The following is a 26124-nucleotide window of genomic DNA, read 5'->3' as shown; positions in this document are numbered from 1 at the left end:
TTAGTGGACAGGAAAGAAACTGAGAGGTAGAGAAGTCAGTCGGGTGTGCCATAAATCACTTGGCTTGCAGACTGAAATCCTTAATGACATTTGCATTAAAAGTTCTTGTTGCCAAATGCTGTTTACGTTTATCTTTAGAATTGTCTGCATTAATAATGAGTAACTCCATTTGGAAGTTATGTACATGAAGTATTGTTCTCATGTCACTGCCACAGACGACAGCGCCATGCTAGATGTGAGAGAGCACCCTGCAAATGAATTCATAGAGCAGCCAGTTTCTTGCACCACTAAGAACTATGGGATATCTCATCAGAAATCCATCCCCGCATACAGACTAGTACAGCACCATACAATGCAGTTATGTAGGTCTGGCACAGGCAGGGGTTTTGCAGTGGGGATATTTCACCCAGACTATATTAGCTTGAGTTAACTGCAGTGGAGACAACACTCCCTATTAGCGCAATAAAACACCTGCGGCTGACCTGTGTCTGCTGGTTCAGGCTTGCAGAGCTATAAAATTGCAGCATAGACATTTGGGCTCAGGCTGGAGAACAGGCTCTGAATGTCTGCATTACAATTTTTAGCCCCACAAGCTCGAGTCAGCTGTGGGTGTTTTATTGCATCGTAGACATACCCCCAGTGTGCCTGAGCCCAATTACCATTTGCTCAATGGCTTCTGTTACATGGCCTAGGTGTGAAGTCTTCCTTTTGTCTCACGGGTTTTTTCCACTTGGCTAGTCAGGCCAGTTGAGAGACTGTTGCTGTGCTGTTTGCTTCCTTATTTAGTAGTTAGACCCATTCAGCCTTCATGGTTTGCAATTACAAGTCTTGTGACTGAGGGGACGTGCTGAAATTTTGTGCTCTCCCTGACATTCCCATAATATCAGAAATCCTACACATAAAACATTTGGGGGGGACAGATCAATATTTATTACTAAGCACTACCACTATGGTCATGGCATATAATAATGTTAATTGTTAATGATTTTAAGTGTTGGTTCAGTAGTTCATAGACTAAAAGGAGGATGCTGTCTTCCATTTACTTTCAATTCCAGTTTGGAATTGGGTAATACTTTGGAGTGAAATCTATATTAATGGCATTAGGATTTATTTCTGATAATACCTGAGAAGATCAAATATTTGATCTGTAGTTACTCATGTTAGTATCTACACCCTGTGGCTTTGCTTAATATTTGTATATAGTATGCCAAGAACATTTTTACTCCACTTGCCTGGCCAGATTTACATAATCATAGCCAGGAGTAGTGATGGCTGAATTATTATTTTGTAAATAGTAGCTCCCTACTGAATTTGGGTAATGTTAGCTGTTTTAAGTAGATGTTAAAATTCTGATTACCTTACAGGAACAATTGTTGTATGCAGTGTTGTTGTAGCCATGTTGGTCCCAGGATATTGGAGAGACAAGATGAGTGAGGTATCTTTTACTGGGCCAACTTCTCTTGGTGAAAAAGACAAGCTTGCAAGCACCCCACAGACCAGCATACACCAACTCAAAGTGGCACAAGACTCCACCAGAACAATACATGAAAAATCTACAGACAAATCTCCACTGCTACAATGATCAACCCCCCGCATAACACGCCTTTCAAAATCCATGGGTCTACACATGCCTGTTACAACATGTAGCGTTCCTCATCCAGTGCACTAAATGCCCCAATAGTAACTGGGTGAAACCAGACAATCGCTACGCTCTCGAATGAACTCTCACCATGTTTTTTTCTTTTATCGTTTTCCTATATCACCTGTGGGTGAACACTTTTCACAAAGCAATCACTCTATACCTGACCCCTTCATCCTCAAAGGAAATGTGCACAACACTTTCAAAAGATGACCCTGGGAGCTTGAGCTTAAGCTTAAGCTCATAATTTTGCTAGACACTAAAAATCACAGACTGAATAGAGATACTGGATTTAGGGCTTGTTACAATAATCTAACCCACTAACAACCCCCCCACCCTCTTTCCTTCCTATGATTGGCGGGTTGTTAGTTGGCCACTTCACCTTGAATGGTCCCTTGAAATGTGTTAACTACTTATGGTAAACAAGTGTGTCAAATCTTATGTTTAGCAGTGACAGTTTGAGTTATGGGGGGAGGGATAGCCCAGTGGTTTGAGCATTGGCCTGCTAAACCCAGGGTTGTGAGTTCAATCCTTGAGGGGGCCACTTAGGGATCTGGGGCACAAATCACTACTTGGTCCTGCTAGTGAAGGCAGGGGGCTGGACTCGATGACCTTTCGGGGTCCCTTCCAGTTCTATGAGATAGGTACACCAGAAGTGCTACAGGGGTGTAGCTTCACCAATGCAGATGCGCCACTGTAGCACTTCTGGTGAATGCATTCTAAGCTGATGGGAGAGAGCTCTCCCACTGGCTTAACTCCACCTCCCACAAGAGGCAGTTCTCCCGTTGACATAGTACTGTCTGCACTGGCGCTTAGGTCAGTATAATTTATGTAACTCGGGTGTGGATTATTCACACCCTAAGTGGTGAAATTTATTCCGAAGTAAATTCTAGTGTAGACAAGGTCTTCGTTTCCCAGACCTGAAGAAGACTTCTGTGTAAGCTTGGAAACTTGTCTCTCACCAACAGAAGTTGGTCCAATGAAAGATACTACCGCACTCATCTTGTCTTTCACAGGAACAATCTTAGGTTTTTCCCTCTCTTCTAATGAAGAAAAATAAGTAGCTCAACAAGAACATTGAATAGGTAGCTGAATTTGGAGAAAATTCTCTTTGGTCAGGCTGTCATTAAGATGATCATATTATTATTTTACCTTTCTAGAAACTTGAAAACCATTGATAAGTGTTCTGTAGTTCAGGTCCTACAAGGTGATCTACCTCCCTATTATGTTTTACATTCATTTGTGTGGATTTGGTACTGTGGCATCCTAGAAGAATGTTATAGAGCAATATAACTTGATTGGAGCAATGTATAATATGCTATTAGTACAGAGTTCTGTTTGGGAAAGTTAGGGGAAGAGAACTCAACTCAAAGTGCCCACCTTCCTCTCTGTAAGTCAGACCTGACTCAGAGAGATCCCCAAATCTAATAAGGTTTTTCAAATTTATAGAAAATACTTTAGGGTGTAATCTGTAAACAGTGATGCTATATCAGTAGTCCCTTCCGCAATCTTTCTTATATTGGGATTCTTTCAGTAATGGAGAAAGGGACTCAATTACTACTGCAAATAGGATTAAGACAGGGTGTGTCGCATACTTCATTGATTCAAACATTAGTCAGACACATCTTGGTTTACATGAGCAGCACTAGGGAACTTACTTTAGTCTTGTAAAATTCACTTTGCTTAAGGCGTCACTTTCAGTGAGTAAAATCTTTCCATTTTAACATCAGCATTGGATGAGTAGATCTGGTAAATTTGAAAAATAGTTATGCAAAGCTAGAGGGTGCTATTGGTTATATAAAAAGTAATCATTAAAAAATTATTCATTATGACTTTTCCCCCTGTTTTTTCACTTTTCTACCTCACTTCTATCCCCTCCCCTCCGATGTCTCAATTTTTGACCACCCCATGTTAACTTACAGAATAGTATGTGGAAGTCTAGTCTAGTTTGTTAAAGGTGAATCCTCACTTTGAGAGACTACATTGGTAGTACAGCTGATAACATGCTGTCTCAGTATTCAGGCCTGGTTTACACTTTTGAGTGCAATAGTCAGGTCAACCTAACCCCAAAGTAGATGTGAGTAGGTCAACAGAAACGTTTTTCCATAGACCTACCTACTGACTCCTGGAGAAATGGATTTACTAAATCAATGGGAAAACCCTTTCCATAGATGTAGGAAGCATCTACACTACTGTGCTACAGCAGCACAACTGCAGCTCTGTAGATGTAGCAGCTGTAGTGTAGACATGCCCTTGGAGACCAAAGTTGAATGAATGTTTCTATTCTAACAATTAAAAAAAAAAAAGCCCCACTTTATTTTTATTTTCAGAAGTCAGGCTGCTGTGTTCTTGCTGAATAAGCAGTATGTATTTTTAGATCTGCTGATCTCTGCTTTTGAGTGCAGCGTTTTTATTGAAAATACATCTTTCATCTGGCTATATTTTTCTTTCAGTTTTCAGTGTGTGTGTGTACTGGACTTTTTCCTACACCACAAAACTACTAAGCAGCATGTTGCTATCTGCAACAACCTAGTTTTTATTAGAATCCGCTGAGTTTGATACAAAAAGAGTGAAGTAGTTTTATATGCTAGGACATTTCTTGGATTTTTTCAGTGTTGGATGTTGCACTCGACGAGGGTTTAGGTTTTCAAGACAGAGTATACTTTTCCAGAACTTACTGACACTGTTCCCAGAATAGAAGGCGGATTATCATGAATAATACTTAGCAGACCTTCCAAAAAACAAACAAACATTAAAATTTAAGAAATTGTAATTTCTCTCTCTTAATGTTCATAGGAGGGTGGGGTTTAATATTACACATTCCTTTCATGCACACAGCTATGCCTTTGTAAATATTTCTGTTATTTTCATGAAGATGTTTTTCTCTGAAGTATACAAATAAGGTTAGGGTTGTGCTTTAAACGTTTAGAAAAATGTTCAGTTTCAGGCTTGATTTAATTGATTCAGCTCCAGTGGAAGTTTGTGCCTTTGACTACTATTAAGAAATGTATTTAACCAATATTTCTGTGGCATTAATCATCACATAGTATCTTAGACTCAATATGGATAGGAATATTAGTAGCATAATCTGTTTGCCTTTTGTTTTGCAGGTATACAAAACTGGGATATGCTGGAAATACAGAACCACAGTTCATCATTCCTTCATGTAAGCATTTGTTTACACATGCACTAAAGTTCATGGTCTATTTATTTTTAAAATTAGAAAGATAGCCAGGAACACATGGCAGAATCACAGTGCACAGGGCTGGAAGTGGAATGTAAGCATTTGTCCCTGGGCATTAGGTAATTTTCCTGAAGATGTAGCCTCAATTTATGCAGAACGTAAGCTTCATTTAAAAAAAAAAAAAAACCTTTGAGGTTGAAAGGCTGGTAAAGGAGGCTAGCTTTAAAGTAATGGTAGCATAGGTATGGTTCACCTTTTCTAGTAGGCTTAGTTCTTAAGTAGTAAGAGACCATGTAAATATTTCAAGTTGTAACCATATATAACTGGAGAAAACGCTCTAATTTACAACTTTTGGGTATGTTTTCATATCTTCAGTTCTTTTGACCTGATGTATTTTCCCCAGACCTTTTCAGTGTTTCCATTAACAGTTTCCCAACTTAAGTTTTGCAGATGGTACTTGTAGAAACTGATTTTTTTAACTTTTTTTTTTTTTTTCTTCATGTAAAACTTGCATATTTATTCTATCCTCTTCATGAAGGGGTTCCCGGTGATTGGTGCCAAACTGGAGTAGAATGTAGAATTCAATTAATTTCCTTTTGGAAATCCTTCTTTTAACTTTCTGGATGATTTGGCACCAAGTCATTGACCACCTGGGCCAAACCAATCAAGTATCAATTCTTGGTAGAAAAAACTAATCAGCACAAATGAATTTCACTGAATGAGTATCAAATGGAAATAGAATAAGAAGCAGTAGTGCTTAAAAACTGTTGTTGCAAAGTAAATATTGTGGATAGTTGGGGCTGTCTTGCTTTTTTGGCAACAATACTTTGTATGGGAAACTAAGGTTGGTGCATTTAATATTTCTTATTGTTCCCCTTTCTTTTCTATGTGGGTTTTTAATTTGGAACTATCCACCTTTTTTGTTGTTGTTTTGGATCATTTTTTGCCTTTTTTATGTTTACTTGATATATCGTCTCCAGTGTGCTATCCTCAGTTTTGCTTTTCCCCTTAAACCTGCACTTTCGATGTTGCCTTGTCAGCACTGCATATTTCACCAAAAAACTGGTAACTACTAGCCCATTACTTCACTTTAGAATTTTAATTTTAAACGTGTTGTGGAAATTGCTATTTCTCGACAGGACGTTGAGAACAGTATTTAGGAGCTATTGTTGGATTTACAGAAAATGTTGCCGAACAAATGCCTTTAACTGAATAATCCATTTGTCATTCTTTTTGCATTATAATATTAAAGCTGGACTTTTTATGTCCATATTTTAAGTGAATCTACTTACATGGATTAGAATATTTAAAACTTGTATTTGTACACTCCTGGATATTCAGATGTTTCTTCTATTTATTCTTCCTACATCTCTTCTTCCTTGCTAGTAATTCTAACTTGATCATAGTGATCTGCTTTAGACATTAAATATTGGAGTGGGAATTACTTAATTTCCCTGCTTATCTCTTATGTAACAGGCCATCAAGAAAAGAGGATAGTGGCACATATATATGTTAAATCTTTGAGGAAATAAATGGATTTTAAATATCCATGAGTAAATTCAGTTACTTGTATATAAAACACAAAGAAATTGCTATATTATGGAAATAGCTGCAATCTAAATGGGACTGCAACACTGTCATTTAATGAAACTAAATATTTCCTCATCTGTCCTTTAGGCCAGATTATATAATAATTACATTAATTGCATGAGTTTAAACTGAGGTCCACCACCCAAAATGGGGTAAAATAGAATTGGTAATCCACATTAGATAAATTGCAGCAGTACTTATACATAAAATCGTACTGAAATAAGTGAGGCTCTCTTTTAAAAGCTTCTATATTTTTAGTTTCTTTCACTTCACCTTTGCTATTTTTTTTCTTTTGACTTTAAATATTGGCTATTGCACTCTATTTGATTCTTTAGGGGGGGAAATGCTTATTATGTAACCAGTTTGAGCAGCATTCCTTCCCTCTTGATCAGTTGCTTTTCTTTCCTGATCTCCCACTCTCAAATAATTTTTCTCTCCCACTGTTCCTTTATATAGATTTCCTGCTTAATTCTGAATATGCATCTGTACTGCACAAGGAAACTTGCTAGAAAAATAAAGTAAAAGTGAAATATTGCATTGGCCAGGAAGCCTGTTTTTGAACCCGATTGGAGTTCACTGGTTCATTTTCTTTCTTTGCTGTCTCCCAGCTATTTGTTAATGTCCAGCAAACCATTCCGCTTTCTTCCCTTTGATTTTTACTGTGTGATCTATGTTCAAAGTATCAACTAATTGATATCCCTCCAGCGCTAGCACTCCTATTTTCTTGTGTCCATATCAAAATATTTTTTGTGTGAACACAAATTTTAAATACTCATTCTCTTCTTTTTCCAGTTGTTACATTTAAAACAAATGGCCCCATTAGTTTTTGAGCACAAAAGTCAGTCTGATACAAATACCTCCTCTTTCTTTAAAAGCTTTTTCAATCTTGTGCTGAACAAACCAAAGCCAACTGCTCTCTGATATTAGTGGAGAAGTTCCCATCTTCAAACACCATGGGAGCCTGGTACTTTCACTACCCAGATTTAATTTCCAGTTTGTATCGTCATAATGTACTGCTTTTTCTAAATTGCTTCTTTTTTATTTTTAAATATAGCCCAAAATGTAGGCTAGTTTCACATTCAACAATAAATATGGACTCATCCTATTTTAGGTTAGAGCAGGGGCAGGCAAACTTTTTGGCCTGAGGGCCACATCAGGTTTCTGAAATTGTATGAAGGGCCGGTTTGGGGAGGCTGTGCTTCCCCAAACAGCCAGGCGTGGCCCAGCCCCTGACCCCACCCCCCGCTGACCACCCCTGCCCCGAATGCCCCCTGCTGCCCCATCTAACCCCTCCTCTCAATCCTGACTGCCTCCCCCCACCCCCAGGACCCCTGCCCCATCCAACGCCCCTTCCTCCTTCTTGACTGCCTCCCCCAGGACTCCTGCTCCCATTCAACCCCCCTGTCCCATGCCCTCTGACCGCCCCTATCCACACCCCTGCCCCCTGACCACCACCCTGAATTCTCCTGCCCCCTCTCCAACCTCCCCTGCTCCCTGCCCCCTTACCGTGCTGCCTGGAGCACCAGTGGTTGGCAGTGCTACTGCCACACCGCCCAGAGCATCAAGATAGGCAGCCGTGCTGCCCGTCTGGAGCCAGCCGCACCACAGAGCACCAATAATTGAACACCTTTTGACTTGCATACAGAAGTTTGAGACACCTGACTTCAGGAGAGGGTTTAATTTTAAAGGTGATCTGCAGGGTTGAAAAATTTACCAGACACTTGCTAACCCAACTAGCCAAATGAAGCTGCAAAAGATTGGAGGGGAAGGTCAGGTGCATCATACCTTTACTGGATCAGGCCAATGATCTATCTACCGAGTATCCTGTTTTTGATATTGGCCAGTATCTCAAACTTCGGTGTGCAAAACCCCCATAATAAATAAAGAAGGTGTCTATAAGGGGAAGTGTCTTCCCAACTTTCTTTCTTCTGTCATGATAGAAGGTAAATAAGAATACTTGACTTATCTTTTCAGTAGTATTCATTATTTTGTATATCTCCCTCAGGTCCCCTCTCTCTAAAAACTAAATAATCTTAATATTCCTATCTGTCTCTTTATGGAAATCTTTTCCCCCCTGACTTTAATTCCTTTTTTGAATCCCTTCTTGGTCTGTTAATCTCTTTATGATGAGGTGTCTAGAACTAAACTCAGAGTTCAATCAGAGTGAAACATCCATTTATATAATGGCATGGTATTGAAAATATCTTTATCCCATTCTTTATACATTTTAGTATCTTGTCTGCTTTTTTTGAATGTGGGTGCACATTGAGCAGCTGTTTCCTTTGTTCTCCTGTCTTTCTGGCTGCTGAGTGGTTGTTAGTTGATTGTGGAGGTAAAGTAGTCCATTGCCGGTTGAGGCAAGTCTTCAACAGGTGGAATGAACAGCCAGTTTATTGACTGTGCTAAAATATTAACTTCTTCTTTGAGTAGTATCCCTATGGGTGCTCCACTTCAGGTGCTCATGCATCTCTTGAGCTCTTGATCAGAGATTTTTCAGTTAGCAGTTGACCTGCGCATGCACCCTTTGCCTCCTCATGCCAGACTCCGAAGCCTGAGACTGAGCCCTAGTATGTCCATCTTGAGCATGCCTTGGCTTTCTATATTTCTAATATTTTGTATAATAAGAACCCACGATCAGCTTCAGCAACCATGGCCTTAGCTACTGCTTCAGTCCCGATCTCCTATTTGGTACCGCAGGAGTTCAGATATACTAAGGACCTCTTGATAACAGATTAACCAGAGTCTCCGCTCCTCATGGGTACTGAGCGTCTCTCGGTACCAAGACTCTGATCTCTGGACTACGATCCTCCAGTAGCACAAGACTCTCCACTGAGGGTGCTCCTCGTTTGGATGAGATTGCAGGAGGATGAAGACCACTTCAGTCAATCTTCTTTATCTTTGTCCAGGCTTCTCCAATATATCCATTCAGGAACCCATTCTCTGAAAGTCATAGGGAAAATTGGGCTTATCAATGGTGATGGAACCAACCCTGGATGCCACCTTTACTTCCTTATGCTCCCCGCCACCCCCGGCTGCCAATTGACAATTTACAAGACCACTGGTACCGTCTGATAGGGGGGCCAGAGTTGTACAGCCCTCTCCTCCCCAGTCAGCCCCCCTGACAGGAGGAAACCTTTCAAATTCCTACTTCATCCTCATCTCTGGATGAGGTGGTTATGGTTCCGCCACCATCCATGGCCGATGACTTTTTTCAGTAATTTCATGATCACAGTGACTGGCGCTTTTCAAATTCCTCTCGGAGGCATCAAGAATTCACAGCACAAATTTTTGGATACCCTGCAGTCAGTAACACCCCCAGAATAGTTACCCATCAATGAGGTGCTCCTGGATCCAGCTATACTGCTGTGGCAGACACCTGACATTATTCTGCCCACATGTAAACAGGGAGATAAAAAGTATTATTTTCTTTTTGTTTTCCCACCTCCCCCACCTAATTCTCCGATGGTGGATGTGGTAAATGAGTAGGGTAGACAGTATTTCAGTAAGTCTACCCCATATAAGGATCAGAAAAGGCTGGATACCTTTGGGCCAAGGGCCTATTCTTCAGCATCCCTGCAGTTCAGGATTGTGATTATCCGGCAGTCATGCCCACATATAGTTTTGCAAATTAGAACAGGTTCACAGCATTTATTGAGCATCTCCCACAAGAACATAGGGAGCAATTCCAGTTCATCATCTCAGAAGGGCAGTTCGTGGCCAGAACCATGCTTCAAACATCCTTTGATGCTTCACACACTGCTACAAGTTGCATCTCTATGGCGGAGGTTATGCACAAGGCATCATGGTCATTTCTTGGGGTTTCTAAGAGAAGTACAGAACACCATGGAGGACCTCCTCTTCAACAGTTGCCAGCTGTTCTTGTATACCACAGATGAGTTCTTGAACACTCTAACAAACTCAAGGGCTACTTTACAATCCTATGGCACATATACACCTACAAATAAGGAAAGGTTTAGTAGGTCACAGACTACCCAGAGACTGCATCCTGCTCAGTTTTCCAGGCCATACATCCATCAAACACCCCAGAAAGAGACATAAGTTTCAAAGAGAGAGGGCTGCCCAACTGCCTTCCATGACCACCTAGCCATCTTCAAAACAACCATTTTGATGGATTGGTCAAGGGCTTGAATCTTCCCGCAGCTCTGTATTCACAGCTGCTCCTACTAGCCCACCTCCCTGCACTTTGGAGACTGCCCTGCCCACTTCCAACATGCCTAGAGGTGGATCACTACAGATAAATAGGTCAGAACATTAGGTTATACCATACATTTTATATCAGACCCTCCCTTCTCCGTCCCTCAGAAGTCACCTCAAGTGAAGCATCCACAGGGACGCTACTCGATGAAAGTTACTCATTCTGCACAGTAATTGTGCTTCTTTGAGATGTCCCCCTATGCATCCTCCACTACCCACCCTCCTTCCCCTCTGCTTCGGACTGTTCCTTAGGAGTGTTTGGGTAGAGAAGGAACTGAGGTCAGCTCACCCACACACCCCTATATAGCATGAGAGGCATAGGGCACGTGCATGGGCCGAATGGATGCTAACTGAAAATCTTCAATCAAGGGCTCAAGAGGTGCATGTGTTTCTGAAGTAGAGCACCCACAGGGATATACATCTTGAAGAACCACAGTTACTGCACAAAGTAATTAACCGCTTTTTCTGCATTGTATGCTTAGCATTGCAACATGTTCACATTTTGTTTTCATGACTGTTGTATTATTCAATCCTAATAGTGTTTCATTATAGGTGGCCTTTCCAATGAGATTTTTAAGTGTTGTAGCTGACTCATTGTACCTGTACTGAAGCTAGGAATGGTAAACTATTTCCAGGTGGCAATGTTTTAATCTTTTAATTCAGAATATAAAGCTTTGTGTATCCTGAAACTTCTGTCATACTTCAATCTATAATGTCATTTTATATATCTGTTGCTTATTAAAGGTATTGCAATCAAGGAATCGGCAAAAGTTGTTGATCAAGCACAAAGGAGGGTTACGAAAGGTGTGGATGATTTAGACTTCTTTATTGGGGATGAAGCAATAGAAAAACCAACTTATGCAACAAAGGTATTAAAGGATAGTTCTTTTCTATGAATTTAATAAGTCTTAAAAATCCACTGTAAAATGGTTTCTCATTGATGCTTAACTGTAAAGAACTCTTTATTTTTCCATTTTTAACATGTACTTTTAAAAATAATGATATTCAAATGTTGTTTAATATTCAACCAGTTTCTGGTAACTTTCAAGACATTTTGTCTTCATTTGGAAAAAAAGTACATTAATTTATTTTCTTTGAAATAACATTGGAGAGTGAAGCACAGTTGTTTACTGTTCATTTTCCAGCATAGATGAGTGCTTATAAAGACTTCAAAATTTCAAATTAATAATCATTCTGGGGTAGGAAGAACTTATAGCACAATATTCTTACTGTGTAGTTTGCTTCCATTTTTAGTGACTTTTTTTCCTGCAGTTAGAAACAATCAATCAAACTTCTTATTTTAAACTTTCCAAATACATACTGATGTATCTGTTTTAACAGTGGCCTATCCGCCATGGTATAGTTGAAGACTGGGACTTGATGGAGAGGTTTATGGAGCAAGTTATCTTTAAATATCTAAGAGCAGAACCGGAAGATCATTACTTTCTTTTGGTGAGTACAAATTACTTCCTGTTTATGAAAATATCTAAGAATTTTGTGTTTGTAACACACACAACCTTTTATGTAAATACACCTTTAAGCTGCACCACCTATGTAGAAAGTTAAAGGTCATGTGCATTGGTTGAAGCCAGGCTGGTCTGGCTACTTCTCTATAAGTTGCTTCTTTATTTTTTATGAGCTTTAAAAGCAAAGGAGTGTCTGATCTACAAACTCCTGTTCTTCCTTTATTTCTATTGCCCCAAACTTTCTCTGTTGCAACAGCTCTCCATTGAAGTGAATAGTGATGTCATGGAAACTACATTTTAGGTAAGTATTTCTCCAATGATGCAGTAGCAGTCTGTGCGCTGTGTGTTAATAGCAGTTGTATTAAAACAGAACAATTCCTGTATCATTTGGATGCAGTTGCTAAAGTGTCATTTCAGTTGCCGTACTTTTTACAGAGCCTGTGGATACACGGAGTGTAAATCTATTCAGTGGGATTTGTTTTGCAGCTTTGAGTAGTTCTAGACATTTTATGATTGGATTTGGGGCAAGGTCTGAGCCTTCTTAATTCCTCACAACTGTTGCTCTAAGCTTTTTCTTGGATTTTGATCATTGAATTTGCTACACAATTTAGCTACAATTAACTTGTCAAGTTGCCCACAACTTCAGTCTTTTTTTACAAGACTCTTTAAAAAAAAATATATATATACATATAGAAGTTTAAAAACATAGGACTGGAATGAACTTTTTCAATCATTAAGATCAGTTCACTGCTGTCACAGGCCGCCTTTGTTGTTTAATCCTGTTCATGAATTCATCAAGCTCCATCTTAAACCTAGCTAAGCAATTGTTCCCACTCCTCCTGTTGGGAGGCAGTTCCAGAATCTCATTCCTCTGATGGTTAGAAACTCTTCCAATTTCCAGCCTAAATTTATTCATGACCAATTTATAACTCTTCTTGAAAATTTCCCTACTTTCATATATAAAAAAGGTAAATGCAGAAAATGGCTCTAGTATCACAACCATAGTTTGTTCCATGAATAGAGAGTGTGAATCTGCATCCACTAACCAGCCACATTGAATCTCATTGAAATCAGTGGAACTTCAATGAGGGTTGCAGGTTGAAATCCATATTCTTCCTCCTACTGGAACTGTAGCATATGCCTACACGAAAGCAACTGGTAGCAACAAATATTATGTTTATTTCTTTAAATATTCCTCACTCATATAACATTCAGAATGCATACTTTCAAAGAACAGTTTGCGATAAGTCCAAGTTTACGATAGTAGCACATCATATGTATTCTGTCCCAGTCTCCCTTTAATATAATTTATTCAGATGGTAGCGACTATCTTCTTCTGATATTGCCTTTGAGAAGAGAATAGAACATAATATTCATGTTCAGTTCGGTGAATGGCTGAGAAAAAATAGGCTCTTTGTAATTGGAGCTATCAAAATACTTGGAATATACAACAGTCCTTTTTTTGGATGATAGTACTATTCTGTCAATGGATCCAATGTTGCAGTGAAATAACTGCCCATGATAAGAGGACGCCAATATATCTTGGTAAATTGCGGCAAGAATTGAGTTTCACATCACTTTTGTGTTCCTGCATGACGACACACACTGTGATATCCCTATGGTGCAGTTTGGATTAGTTTTCTAGCCTTCATGGGAATTGACAGGTTTACTAAATTAAACAGTTTGCTGATAGCTTTTTAAAGCACAGTGTGAATTCCTGCTATTTGTACCCTGGGTAAATTATTAAGCTCACAACCTGAAAACTTTTCTTGGTGTTTATAAAATCTGAATAAATGCAAGTATTGGATTTGAATTGATTTTAAAAATCACTTCTGTCACACAGACTGAACCTCCACTAAATACTCCGGAAAATAGGGAATATACTGCTGAGATAATGTTTGAGTCCTTCAACGTTCCAGGACTGTACATTGCTGTTCAGGTGAGAATGCAACTGTTAAGTGGAGGGAAGGAAAGATGATTTTTCTCAACTTTAATTTAAATGATCTTTAAACACAATGAGAAAATTGTGCATAATTCTACTGGTTTGGAGATTGGTATTTGGGTTAGAGGTTTTCATTGGGTGACTGGTTCAAATCCAGCATAGTGGTCAAAAATACTTACTCCAGCTAGCAGCCAAATGATATTATGTAAAATGAACTGGTGGTTTCAACTCAGTTCGTGAAGGACAGGTTTCCCATGAGAAAACACACCATAATAAGTGGTAATAGGCCAAGAACAGAATAGGCCATGAACAGGAATTTGTCTTTCATGTCTACAGGCAGCCCTTTGGATGGGAGTACCTCTGTTTTGCAGAACTTGCACTGCGGTATTTCTGTGCTGTGCCTGTTCTGTGGCTAGAAAACATTAGGGACAGGAACTATCAATATGCCTTTTTTTTTTTTTTTTTGCAAGCTGTTTTTTATAGATATTCCGCCACTCCATTTTTGTTTTCCAATCCATAAATGGTACTAATGCACACAAATTAGTGAATTACAAATCTCTTTCTGAATAACCTTTTAGTATAACTTGAGCTTTAGTGAAAATTTTTATTTTTAGAAAGCATTGATCTGTTTCCTTAGGAGTTTTTGTTTTAGGAGCATGATATAGTTTATATTTGTTTGAGATGGAACACAATAGCACTTAAGCAGATTCCCTTTAGAAATCTGTTTCAATTTTGTGATTATGCTTTTTACTACTTGATCCTGGTGTATAATCAAATATGCAAATAACAAATATATAGGTACTAATTTGCCATTGGAGAACATCATACTGGCTCACATATAGGTTCATCTAGATTCCTTCACATTTTCTATCAGTTGTTCATCCACAGGTCTAGACCATCCCATTTCTCCAAAATATAAACTATGTTCCACTTCTTTCATTCACACTTCCTTGAACAGATGTTTGTCTTAGTACTGTGTCAGGCAGCAATCTTGATATTCAAACATGCATTCACCATTCATTTATATAATTGTGTAGACCTCTCCAAGTGGCACCTATCATTATATAGTTATTTCTGCCAGTAGTGTCCTGCTCTCCAATTTGAATGTTTTTTTTTTTAACAGTGTGTGAGGAATAGAGAGGATGATGTATTTTGTCTCCTAACAGTTTGAAGTTCATTTCCTCCAGCACTTCAGACAGTAGAAATGCAACCTGATGTTCCTTGCTTGTGTAAATCACTTCAGGGAGGTTCGAACATGAATTGATGCTTAAACTTACATGCTTCAATTAAATCAGTGGAACCATACCAGTTTACAACAACAGAGGATCTAGCCCAGTAGTTTTCAACCTGGGGTCCGCAGACTATGTCTAAGAGGTCTGTGAAAGATGGTTGTTACCATAGAACAGTGGTTTTCAATCTGAGGTCCGCGGACCCCTAGGGACCACCTCCATTTGAAATTTTTTAGGGGTCCACAAATGAAAAAAGGTTGAAAACCACTGATCTATCCCTTAGTTTATAAGTGTATTTGCCTACAAAAAGAAACTAACTAAATGCCAAACTCTAATTCTAGTGCTTTTGTTTAGAACACAATACATCTTCAATTCCCTTTTCAGTACATGGTAATTTATGCTACAATAGTGTCAAAATCAGATGTACTTGTTACAAAGTCATATTTTTTTCTCATTTTTATACTGAAACTTACTGACAAATTTTGTAAGTTTCATTCTTTGATTCTATATAAAGGAAAAATGAAAAGTATTCAAATATTGAGGGCTTAGGTTATTTTGATTCAGTTGTGCTTAAATAGACTTTGTTCACTTTGGCTTTTTTTTTTGTACCTTCATTCAAAGGGTATAAAACATCAGCTGTAGAGGAACTTCAGTATAGGCTTTATGCATCAATGTAAAACTAAAGGTTCAAATTCTGCTTTCTCTTTTGCAAGGCTGTCCTTGCCTTAGCTGCATCTTGGACATCGAGACAGGTAGGAGAACGGACATTGACTGGCACAGTTATAGACAGTGGAGATGGTGTTACTCATGTTATTCCTGTGGTAAGTATACTTCAAAATATCAAAGCCGCATAATGTAATGCTATATCACGCATTGTAACCTTGCTGAAGAGAACATTGATATAGGAGATGGCTTTTGTTGTAGTTAAAACATGTAAGTAGATGAAAAGGAATTGATAGATGAAAATGTAATCTCCACAATGGGACATGTGACTATTCATTTTGATCGTTTTTCGTTAAAAATTCAAATTTTGAGTGTGGGTTTGCTACTTACAAAATGTTTTAGCTCATTATTAAATTTCAGAGATGATGCAGAACTTGGAATAATTAAGACATTTCAAATAATCTTTTATTACTGTAAAAAGTGCTGCATATGCTGTACAAACAGTATATCAGATAATAGAATAATTAAGTCTTCTGGTTTGAGCTTCCTTTTTAAAGGTCAGGGAATCTAATCTACTGTTAAAACATAGGCAAATTAAAAAATGAATCCTCATGAACACAAATATCCTATCACTTTTATGATAGAATTCAACACCTGCCTCCTCTTTCCTTCTCTATGACATGTGGGGATAAGGGAGGGTGGAATGAAAAATTATAAAAATGGTAGACCAATGTGATGTGCTAAATGTCATTTTGATCACTTTGCTGGACTGTTATGTCTCCTCACGATCTTCAAAACTCCCATCTCTTTGGCCTATGTAAATTGTAAACTCTTGCATACTTATGCCTACAACTCTTGAGTGCTATTGAACAGTAATGGGTGAGGGAATGTCTCCCATCACTCAGTGGTACTCACTTTATCTGACTTAAGGAGCAAATATAGAGAGTAAGAAGTTGTTACTTTAAGTGCTGACAGAATGAATGTGTCTGGTCTCTGTTGTCTGTAAGAATGGTAACCAAATGCAGGGCCTCAGAAATGGAGAATAAAGAACTATGAATAATGGGAGTGTCCTCTGGGCTCCATCAAGGGTACAAGATTATGAGAGGGATTGTGTGTGTAAATGTAACTCTGATAAATCTGAATTGTGGTAATGAAGGACCCAATCCTGTAAGGATATGAATAAGCATTTTCAGAATCGCACTCTATATGCTTCAATAAATAACTCTTTTTTTGGAAGCTGATGGAAAGCATTTCTTTCTCCTTCTCCAAATTAATGTTACTTCCAGGCTGAAGGCTATGTGATTGGCAGCTGTATCAAACATATTCCAATTGCAGGACGAGATATAACATACTTCATTCAGCAACTGCTGAGAGAGCGAGAAGTAGGAATTCCTCCTGAGCAATCCTTGGAAACTGCTAAAGCAGTGAAGGTAAAATGAAAATTAATGAATGGCAAAGTTATACCACAGTATGAATTTATTTTAAAAAATCATATTAAAAATGACTCCCTTCTTAATTATCTTTTTCTAAATGAGAATATAAATGTTGATATTTAACTACCTAAAATATAACGTGATATTAATAAACCAGTGTCAGTCTAGAACCATCTTTTCCCCTGAAACGTAACTATTGTAATACTTAACTGGAAACTCTCCTGGTGCTAACTGTAAATGAAAAGCCATAATGACTTATCTTTTTTTAATTCACACAATGTACAGTCAACCTGTGAAACTTGCTGCCAGGGGATGTTGTGAAGACCAACACTATAACTGGGTTCAAAAAAGAATGATTTAATTTCTTGGAGGATAGGTCCATCAATGGTTATTAGCCAAGATGGTCAGGGATGCAACCCTGTGCTCTGACTGACCCTAAGCCTCTGAAGATGGCACTGGACGACAGGGAATGGATCACTCAATAATTTCCCTCTGACGCATCTGGCATTGGCCAATGTCAGAAGACAAGATACTAATCCAGAATGGTCATTCTTATGTCCTTATGATTTCTTCTGCATAGGTAGCTGTCTCCCCTTCCTCCCCCCCCCCCCCCCCCCGGCAGTACAAATCTGTTATAACTGATCCACTGAAGGATGTTCATCTATTAAGTACATTATACATTTAGTACTCATTTTTCATTACCATCAAAATTTGAGGAAAAATGGAATCAAAACCAACTTAGCCGGTCAAAGCATGCTACTTGCTCCCAGTGATACATAGAAATGATTACAATTATTTAATTGTACATAGTGTCGCTTGAACCTTTTTTTTTTTGTACTCTGTGTAGCTACTTACTAGCTTCCAACTCTTTCCAAGAGCCTGAACCATTTTTAAAAAGGAGCCTTATTTGTACTATATTTAATTGAGTTCAAACAGCTCCATATTGTAAGTACATACCATTTTTTTTTTCTACTGTGTTGGGGAAGATTTCTACAAATGTGTATATTTAATTTTCAGGAGCGCTTTAGTTATGTCTGCCCTGATTTAGTAAAAGAATTCAACAAGTATGACACTGATGGTACAAAATGGATTAAACAGTATACCGGAATCAATGCAATCTCAAAGAAAGAATTCACCATTGATGTTGGTTATGAGAGATTCCTGGGGCCGGAGATCTTCTTTCATCCTGAGGTAAGTTGGTGTGAATTATAGTGGTCTTCAGATTTTTTCAGTTCAAGCTGTAGAACAGCGGTTTAAAATTGGTACACTAAAATCTAAATGCATTTGAAAGATGTGAAAACTTGCCTATCTCAGTTTACATTTTAAAGTAGATAATTGCTGTTGTAAAAAGCGAGTGAGTTTTACTTCTTGATATTGGGTAACCTTTCAGTATATAAATTACAGCACTTGAGCAGTCAAACACAGTATAACCCTAGAACATTTTAAATAATTGGATTGCTAATATGGGTTATTGTTCCTCTCCTTCTTGCTAAGCATTTATCTTTTAAAATTAAATTTCTTATTACCCATCGTGCATGGTTCTGTCTAGTCATTTAAAATACCAATTTTCATTTCATTAAAAATTTTCCCTCCCATTTCCAATTCTGTGCCACTCACCCTGTTTTCAGGGTCATTTTAGAAAAAGCAGATAGGAATAACTCTACCTATTTCTTCCTCAGTCCCTTCTCTTTCTTTATTCTGTTATCATGGCCACTTCCTCATTCTGAGTTAAACTGTGCGCTTCAGTACTGAGCCTCTGAGAAGTGTGGGAGGTCTTTGAACTGTTGCAAAAGAATTGTTAAATTTACGAAAGCAGTACAAGAGAACAATTGGCAAAATGGAAAAAAAAATCTAATCACTTCTTTCTTTTCTTTTTAACCTTTTACTAAATGGCCATTAAAATAAATACTCAGGTTTCTGTTTCCTGTATTAGTTAACGGTTACACATGTAGTGCAATAAGATGGCTTGCTTCATTTATTTCCCCCCTTCTTCTGTTTGGTATAAACGGTGCAGCATTTGACTTGACCGTTTTTTCCATTTGTGAATGTGCAGGAGAAGGGGAAGGGGGGAAACAACTCAGAATATCCTTCCTGTTACTCCTGCGTGTACTAACACTGCTTTTTCAATTAAGGACGTGTCTGGGATTAATCCCAGCCTTTTTCTGTTTCTCTCTTTCTATTACATGTTGCTCTCAAGTACTCTGACTCCCTACTACTAATGAGCTTTTTTTCCTCTTTCAAGTTTAATTGAGTGCTTTCTTTTCTCACTTTCCTGGGATCCCCTGGGTAACCTGCATACACATAGTAGGTCAAGAAAAAGTGTATTGCTTCTAAAAGCCAGAAAATAATTACTGCTGTTTCAAATTGCACTTTGATTCTTGTTCTTCGAATTAAAACGGCAAGATTTTTAAAGTATATTGGTTTAAAATTGTGGTGTTAGCTACCTCATTACAGCTGTTTTTATATTCAATTTGACTTCTGATTTTAGTTTGCTAATCCTGACTTCACACAACCCATTTCAGAAGTAGTAGATGAAGTTATTCAGAATTGTCCTATTGATGTTAGACGTCCTCTGTATAAGGTCAGTAAAAGTGAAGTTATTTTAAAATAGTTTTGTTTCAGTGGGGTCCAAACATGCATGTCCTTTACTAGATATAGATGTCATCTTTTTATACTGAAATAGTTGTTATAGACTTGGTGGTAGTTTTTGATTAAAAGCAAACTGCACGGTCATTGGCTCTAACATACAGAAGACCACTCAAAGTGAAGACATTTTCACTAACCGCTTAATTTTAACCAGAATTGCAGTTTGAACATTTTAATCTATTTTTATGTTTCAGGACTGTAATACTGTTTAAAAAAAGGAGGAGGAAAAGGACTAAAATGGGGGGGGAGGGGAAAGAAAAGATGATGGTAGGGATCAAAGGGATTTTTAGACTTTTTTTTATACAATTTACCTTTCTTCAGAGTAATAGCCCAATTTGTGTGTGGTATTTTATCTAACGTTTTGAAATTTGAATAATTTAAAACATTCTGTAATAACTTTAAAAAGCCATGTAAAATTGGTGACCATAGGTTGAATATCCATGTCCAGGGCTGAATAAATATCGAGGAGCTAACTTTTAGAAGTGACTAGTAATTCTAGATGCCACAATATTGGGTGTCCACATCGACACCCTAAAGAGGTCTAATATTCAGAAATGCTAAGTATCCAACTTCTGAAAATCAATCAGTCCCAGTAACTGCTCTCCAATAGAGTACCCAAAAATGGAGGCACCTGAAATCACTAATCAGTCAAATATTTAGGTCCGAGTCCTTGTAAACAGGAAGCACCCTTAATATAATTATAATAATCAGCGTCTGTCTTCACTCTTATGTCCAAGACTAATAACTAACTTTTGATAGTCTTAAAATTACATAATGACCTATTTCTAATGTATATGCATATTCATTATAGAATATCGTCCTCTCTGGAGGTTCGACCATGTTCAGGGACTTTGGTCGCCGTTTACAACGAGATTTGAAAAGAACTGTTGATGCCCGGCTGAAACTCAGTGAGGAACTGAGTGGTGGCAGACTGAAGGTTTGTTTCCTTAGCCAATACATTAAACTTAATGTTCATGACTCACGTCTATCTCTTTTTATTATGCTTTTTTTTTTTTTACTGGAAATTCTAGGTCTTAAGTAACAAATTATTGCAATGACACTCTTCTGTTTGTGTTGTCATTTTGAACTAAAGTTGATTCTTCTTTTATATAAAGATCTTCTGGGTTATTTTAACAAGGATTAATGTACTGTAATGGACTCCTGAGAATAGTCCCCACACAATACTTGTGTGTTGGAGACCTATGGTGCTCCTTCCCTTGCTTCACAGCTGGGCTGCCCATCCCTTGCTGTAGTCATGAGCTGTAGAAATCTCAGGGTATGTCTACACTGCAATTAGACACCCCTTGGGCTCGGGGGTGGGGAGAGCTGTTTAATTGCAGAGTAGATGTTAGGACTCGGGCTGCAGACCAGGCTCTGGGACCCTCCCACCTCGCAGGGCCCTACAGCCCAGGCTCCAGCCTGAGCCCAAAGATGTACACTGCAATTAATAGCCACTTAGCCAGAGCCCCCTGAGCCCGAGTCAGCTGACATGGGCCAGTAGCAGGTTTTTAATTGAAGTGTAGAGACACCCTCCATCTCCCATAGGGGATAGGGCTTACTCCTGTTATGGGGGGAGGGCACTCTACCCTATGATGAGATGCTGACCTTGACCTTGCTTTTTGTAAACCAAAACAAACCCCCAAAACAACAACAAACAACTGTCTGGGAAAATGTGAGGTAAAATGAATGTCTATTCTTTCTGTTTTTTTCTAAATTAGGCCCTAAATCTAACTTCAGTGCAGCGTTTGTTGGATATGTTTTATATTTCTTTGGGTTACTCTAGCTATATTACTGTCCTTACAAACACTAAGCATCTCTCACACATTCTAATAATGTTTTCAGTATTGTTGTAGCTGTGTTGGGTCCATGATATTAGAGAGACATTATGTGAGGTAGTATCTTTTATTGGACCAACTTCAGTTGGTGAAGGAGACAAGCTTATGAACTTACATAGAGCTCTTCTTCAGGACCTATTACTGAAATTTCAAAATTACACACACACACGTATTCCCCTGATTGAAAATAACCTAACTGAGTTTTCGCTAAGACTAGCTGACAGAACTGCTTGAATTAGTCAACTGCTTTCTGTTTCTGACATTGCATGCCTGAGTCATCTGTAGTGATCTTTATATATCTATGGGGAGGCAGGGAGGTAGACTAAGGGCATGTCAACACTTACCCTCGGAGCGATCGATCCAGCAGCAATCGATTTATCTCGTCTAATGAAGGCACAATAAATCAAGCACTCTCTCATCGACTCTAGTACTCCACCGGAGCGAGAAGCATAGGTGGAGTCGACTGGGGAGTGTCAGAAGTCAACCTACTGCAGTGAAGACACTGCAGTAAGTAGCTCTAAGTATGTCGACTTCAGCTACACTATTTTCGTAGCTGAAGTTGCGTAACTTAGACCGACTTAGCTTGCCCTCCCCCCTCACCAGTGTAGACCAGGCCTAAGTAGCAAAGGGCATGAAGGACATAAGCAATGAGAGCCATGGGGACATGATTGAAGGGTTTGTAAAGACTGGAGTTTAGCAAGTGTGGTAATCTGAGGAAATAAGGTGGGTCTGTGCGAGAGAGGGAGGGAGACGTGGGCGGCTAGTGACCCGGCCGTTGAGGAAGGCTAGTCCCCAGCCCCTCCCCTTGTGCCTCTTCCTTCCCCGCAGGAGTCCAGAGCACCCCCAGCGTGGCCCCAGCCATAGCCTCCCTGTCTTCCTGCAGGAGGCGGGCCAGTCAGGCAGAGCACTCTAGACTGGGAACTGCAGGAGGGGGCCTGGCCTGGCGGCGGAGTGTGGGTGGGGCCACACTAGGCTTTTTAGGAAGGCACAGCCTACCGTTGCCTATGATACCCACTGCCCATGGAGAGAGAGAGAGATTGGAGGGAAGTGAGGGAGGTGCTATGGTTCCGGGAGTGTTTCAAGCAATAACTACATAACTGCAGAGACACTTGGCTTTTCCAGCACTGCTGCCTTGACTCTGACACACCATCAGCACTGTTGGAGCCACACATCCTGTGCCAAAGCCCTGCTACAGCTAGGGCTTCCCCATGGCACTGTTGCTTTAATGTCCTAGTGCATCCTTTCAATCATGGATGCCTCAGCACAGAGATATTGGACTCCATCCCAGACCACCTCCTAGGCCTTTGTTTTCCCCAACAGTAAATCAATTATTGAAAAATCAAAACATAGACTTCCTTATTGCATCATTTTAAATAATACTATTAGTAGTTGCAAACAACTTTTCAAAGTGATTGCTTGAAACACTCGCAGAACCACAGCACCTCGCTTCCCTCCAATAAATCTCTTTTCCACACACACACCTTATTTCCACAGGTTACCTACCACACTTGCTAAATTTCAATCATCTTCACGCACTCACACCAACACACCCAAATATACCCATCATTTATCAAACTACATCATACACACTATTTCCTGCAACACCAATATTCCAGACAGTGAGGAAACATCCGTTTCCAACCAGTCGAAAGTTTGGCGTTAAAATTTGTACGTTTTGTGTGAATGTAAAGAAGATGCTGCTGCTTTGTGGGTGATCTAATTTAGAAAAGGAAAATCTGTGGCTGTAGACTAGGAAGTGATGTCACACATCTCAGCTAGGAATTTCCTGGTCTTTATTATGATTATGTTTAGGTGGAATCGCCATATGAAATTTAAAATAACTTTTAAAATAGTTTTTATTTGGGGGAATAGTAGGTGTGTGATAGTTGTGTAAGGGTAGCATCGTGCACATATACATGCTGTTTAAGAAACGATTTAATTAAGAGAACTAAACTTAGATCTGTAAAGAAAAATGTACACTCTATTTAGTATTGCTAGTAATAGCACGTTTTAATTGTTTTCCTTTGTAGCCCAAACCTATTGATGTACAAGTCATTACGCATCATATGCAAAGATATGCAGTTTGGTTTGGAGGATCAATGCTGGCTTCCACAGTAAGTTGGTTATAAAACTTAACATGGTTCAGTCATTCTAGGTACATTTTGGAATCCTATTTTATCCTTGATGCACATTCATTACACCTACTGATGTATTTGGGGCAGCAAATATAAACCCCTTTGAGTCTAATGAAGACTTTAAAGATTTTAAAGGAGCAAATGACAACCAAGTGTCATGAAATGTATTTGTTTATAATAGTTACACTATTATAAATGAGCATTCTTATTGAAAACTGTATTTGGCTTTATGGCAAAATGTGATGTCTGTTGTATGGATTTGTTTAGCAGTAATTCAAAACCAAGTATAGAGTTTCCAAATTCAATATACACCTCTACCCCAATATAACGCGACCCGATATAACATGAATTTGGATATAACGCGGTAAAGCAGTGCTCGGGGGGGTGGGGTGGGGCTGCGCACTCCGGTGGATCAAAACAAGTTCGATATAACGCGATTTCACCTATAACACAGTAAAAAAAATTTTGGCTCCCAAGGACAGCATTATATCGAGGTAAAGGTGTACCTTTGTTTTCCCAGTTATTATTGAGATTTACATATAGTTGAAATGCAAGCAGAGCATCTGACTTTTTGTTTCCTCTTTTCCAGCCTGAGTTCTACCAAGTATGCCACACCAAAAAAGATTATGAAGAGATTGGTCCTAGCATCTGTCGTCACAACCCAGTGTTTGGAGTCATGTCTTAAAACTGACCTGAGAGGGGTCAGGGCTAGGGAATGGGGGAAAAGGAGGGTCTTGCTGATTACTTGTTTGTCTGGATGGCGGGTATTAAAATAACAAACATGACTTGACAATAAGAAAAAGACCAAACACAATTAAACAGGAATATTTTAATAAGTGTCTCAATATGCGGATATAGTGGAAAGCCAAAATAATTAAGTGTTTTTCTTTAGATTGAATATTTGAACCTGTGCGTAACAAAACAAAGAAGTGGGTTTTAGTTCTTTCTGTGCCCTGATATTTTGTATATTGATGAATTATCCAAGATTTGATGGGATTTGACGGTGTGTAGATAGTCAGCTCTCTAATGCTTCAATTGTACTCTTACATGTGTACAATGCAAGAACTTGTTTATATTTCATACTTTTTTATACTTTGAGGAAAAATATCAATTAAAGAAAAACTGTAATATTTGAGGGAAAAATACCAGTGACCAACTTAATGGTAAATTAAAAAATATATATATTGGGCACATGAAGCTTACTCATGTGACTCTAGTTATTGCAAACTATGACCAATCTAAATCCTCGGTCCCAACTTTGCAAGTGCTTTTGGAACAAAGAAGCTAGTATCTTGGGTTAACCGATGCCTGCTAGTGCTTTCTGATTACTCGGTGCATTTTCATTCTATTTCTTGCTTAAAAAAACAAAAGTAAAGACAAGACTGTTGGACCAGTATTGCAGTTCCGTAGTGTCATTTCTAATTAAAAAAACAAATAATCCCATTATCGAAAGTGGTGTATTTTAAAGCCTACCACCATTCCAATAAAGGCACAACATTTCTTTTTATATTTGTGTGAGGCTTTGTTGATCACATTGCATGAAATCTTCATACACACCTCAGCTGGTTTGCAAGATAGAGATCACTATGTGTATTGTTCAAACTAAAACGAAATTTTTAGAACTGAAATTTGTGTGGCATCTAAATTAATCCATCTATACATCTCCATATTCGGTCTTATTCATCTCCATAGCTTATTGCTACAATTTCCCCCCTGGCCCCCCCATTTCATTTCAGTTTCTGTGGTGGTTTGCAGGAGACAGCATTGCCTTTTTTCAATTTTCATAGCTTATGTGCAAAAGTAAAATGAAGCTCAAGGTTTTTTTATAGTTTCTAGAAAGAAGTTGAGTGTATTTAATGTTATCTGCAATTTTTGTTAATGTTTGAACACAGAAAATACAGGGAAATCTTTCTAAAGAATGTGTAGCAGGAGGATTTTCTGCTGGACTCTCAAACTTAGTTAAACCAGTTTACACAGAAGACCACAAGAGGGAGATCTTTTACTTGATTTTTTTCTCCACTGAAATGAAAAATGGAGACATCGAAATCAAGGGTAGAGGAAAGAGATGAACGTTTATTGTGATATCTTTCAGTCACTTGAAAGAGAAGAGAGAGCATGACAAATGAGATCATTCTTTCCAGAAAATG

General features: G+C 38.7%; 1 protein-coding gene across 1 annotated transcript in view; it reads left to right on the top strand.

Annotated features, from left to right (window-relative positions):
- Positions 1–25484, top strand: part of ACTR3 (actin related protein 3) — a 44004-nt gene extending 18520 nt beyond the window's left edge. The window contains exons 2-12 of the mRNA XM_005286772.5: positions 4750–4805; positions 11373–11497; positions 11970–12080; positions 13938–14033; positions 15979–16086; positions 17215–17358; positions 18379–18552; positions 19850–19942; positions 20819–20944; positions 23873–23956; positions 24567–25484. Coding sequence (XP_005286829.1) covers positions 4750–4805; positions 11373–11497; positions 11970–12080; positions 13938–14033; positions 15979–16086; positions 17215–17358; positions 18379–18552; positions 19850–19942; positions 20819–20944; positions 23873–23956; positions 24567–24662 — 1213 coding nt within the window. The 3' untranslated portion in view covers positions 24663–25484. The remainder of the gene's footprint in view (positions 1–4749; positions 4806–11372; positions 11498–11969; positions 12081–13937; positions 14034–15978; positions 16087–17214; positions 17359–18378; positions 18553–19849; positions 19943–20818; positions 20945–23872; positions 23957–24566) is intronic.
- The last annotated feature ends 640 nt before the right edge of the window (positions 25485–26124 follow it).

The sequence above is a fragment of the Chrysemys picta genome, chromosome 11 (genome assembly GCF_011386835.1).
Source record: "Chrysemys picta bellii isolate R12L10 chromosome 11, ASM1138683v2, whole genome shotgun sequence".
NCBI lineage: Eukaryota > Metazoa > Chordata > Testudines > Emydidae > Chrysemys > Chrysemys picta.
Note: the sequence above shows the minus strand (reverse complement) of the source record. Positions and strands in the feature narration are given on the sequence as shown.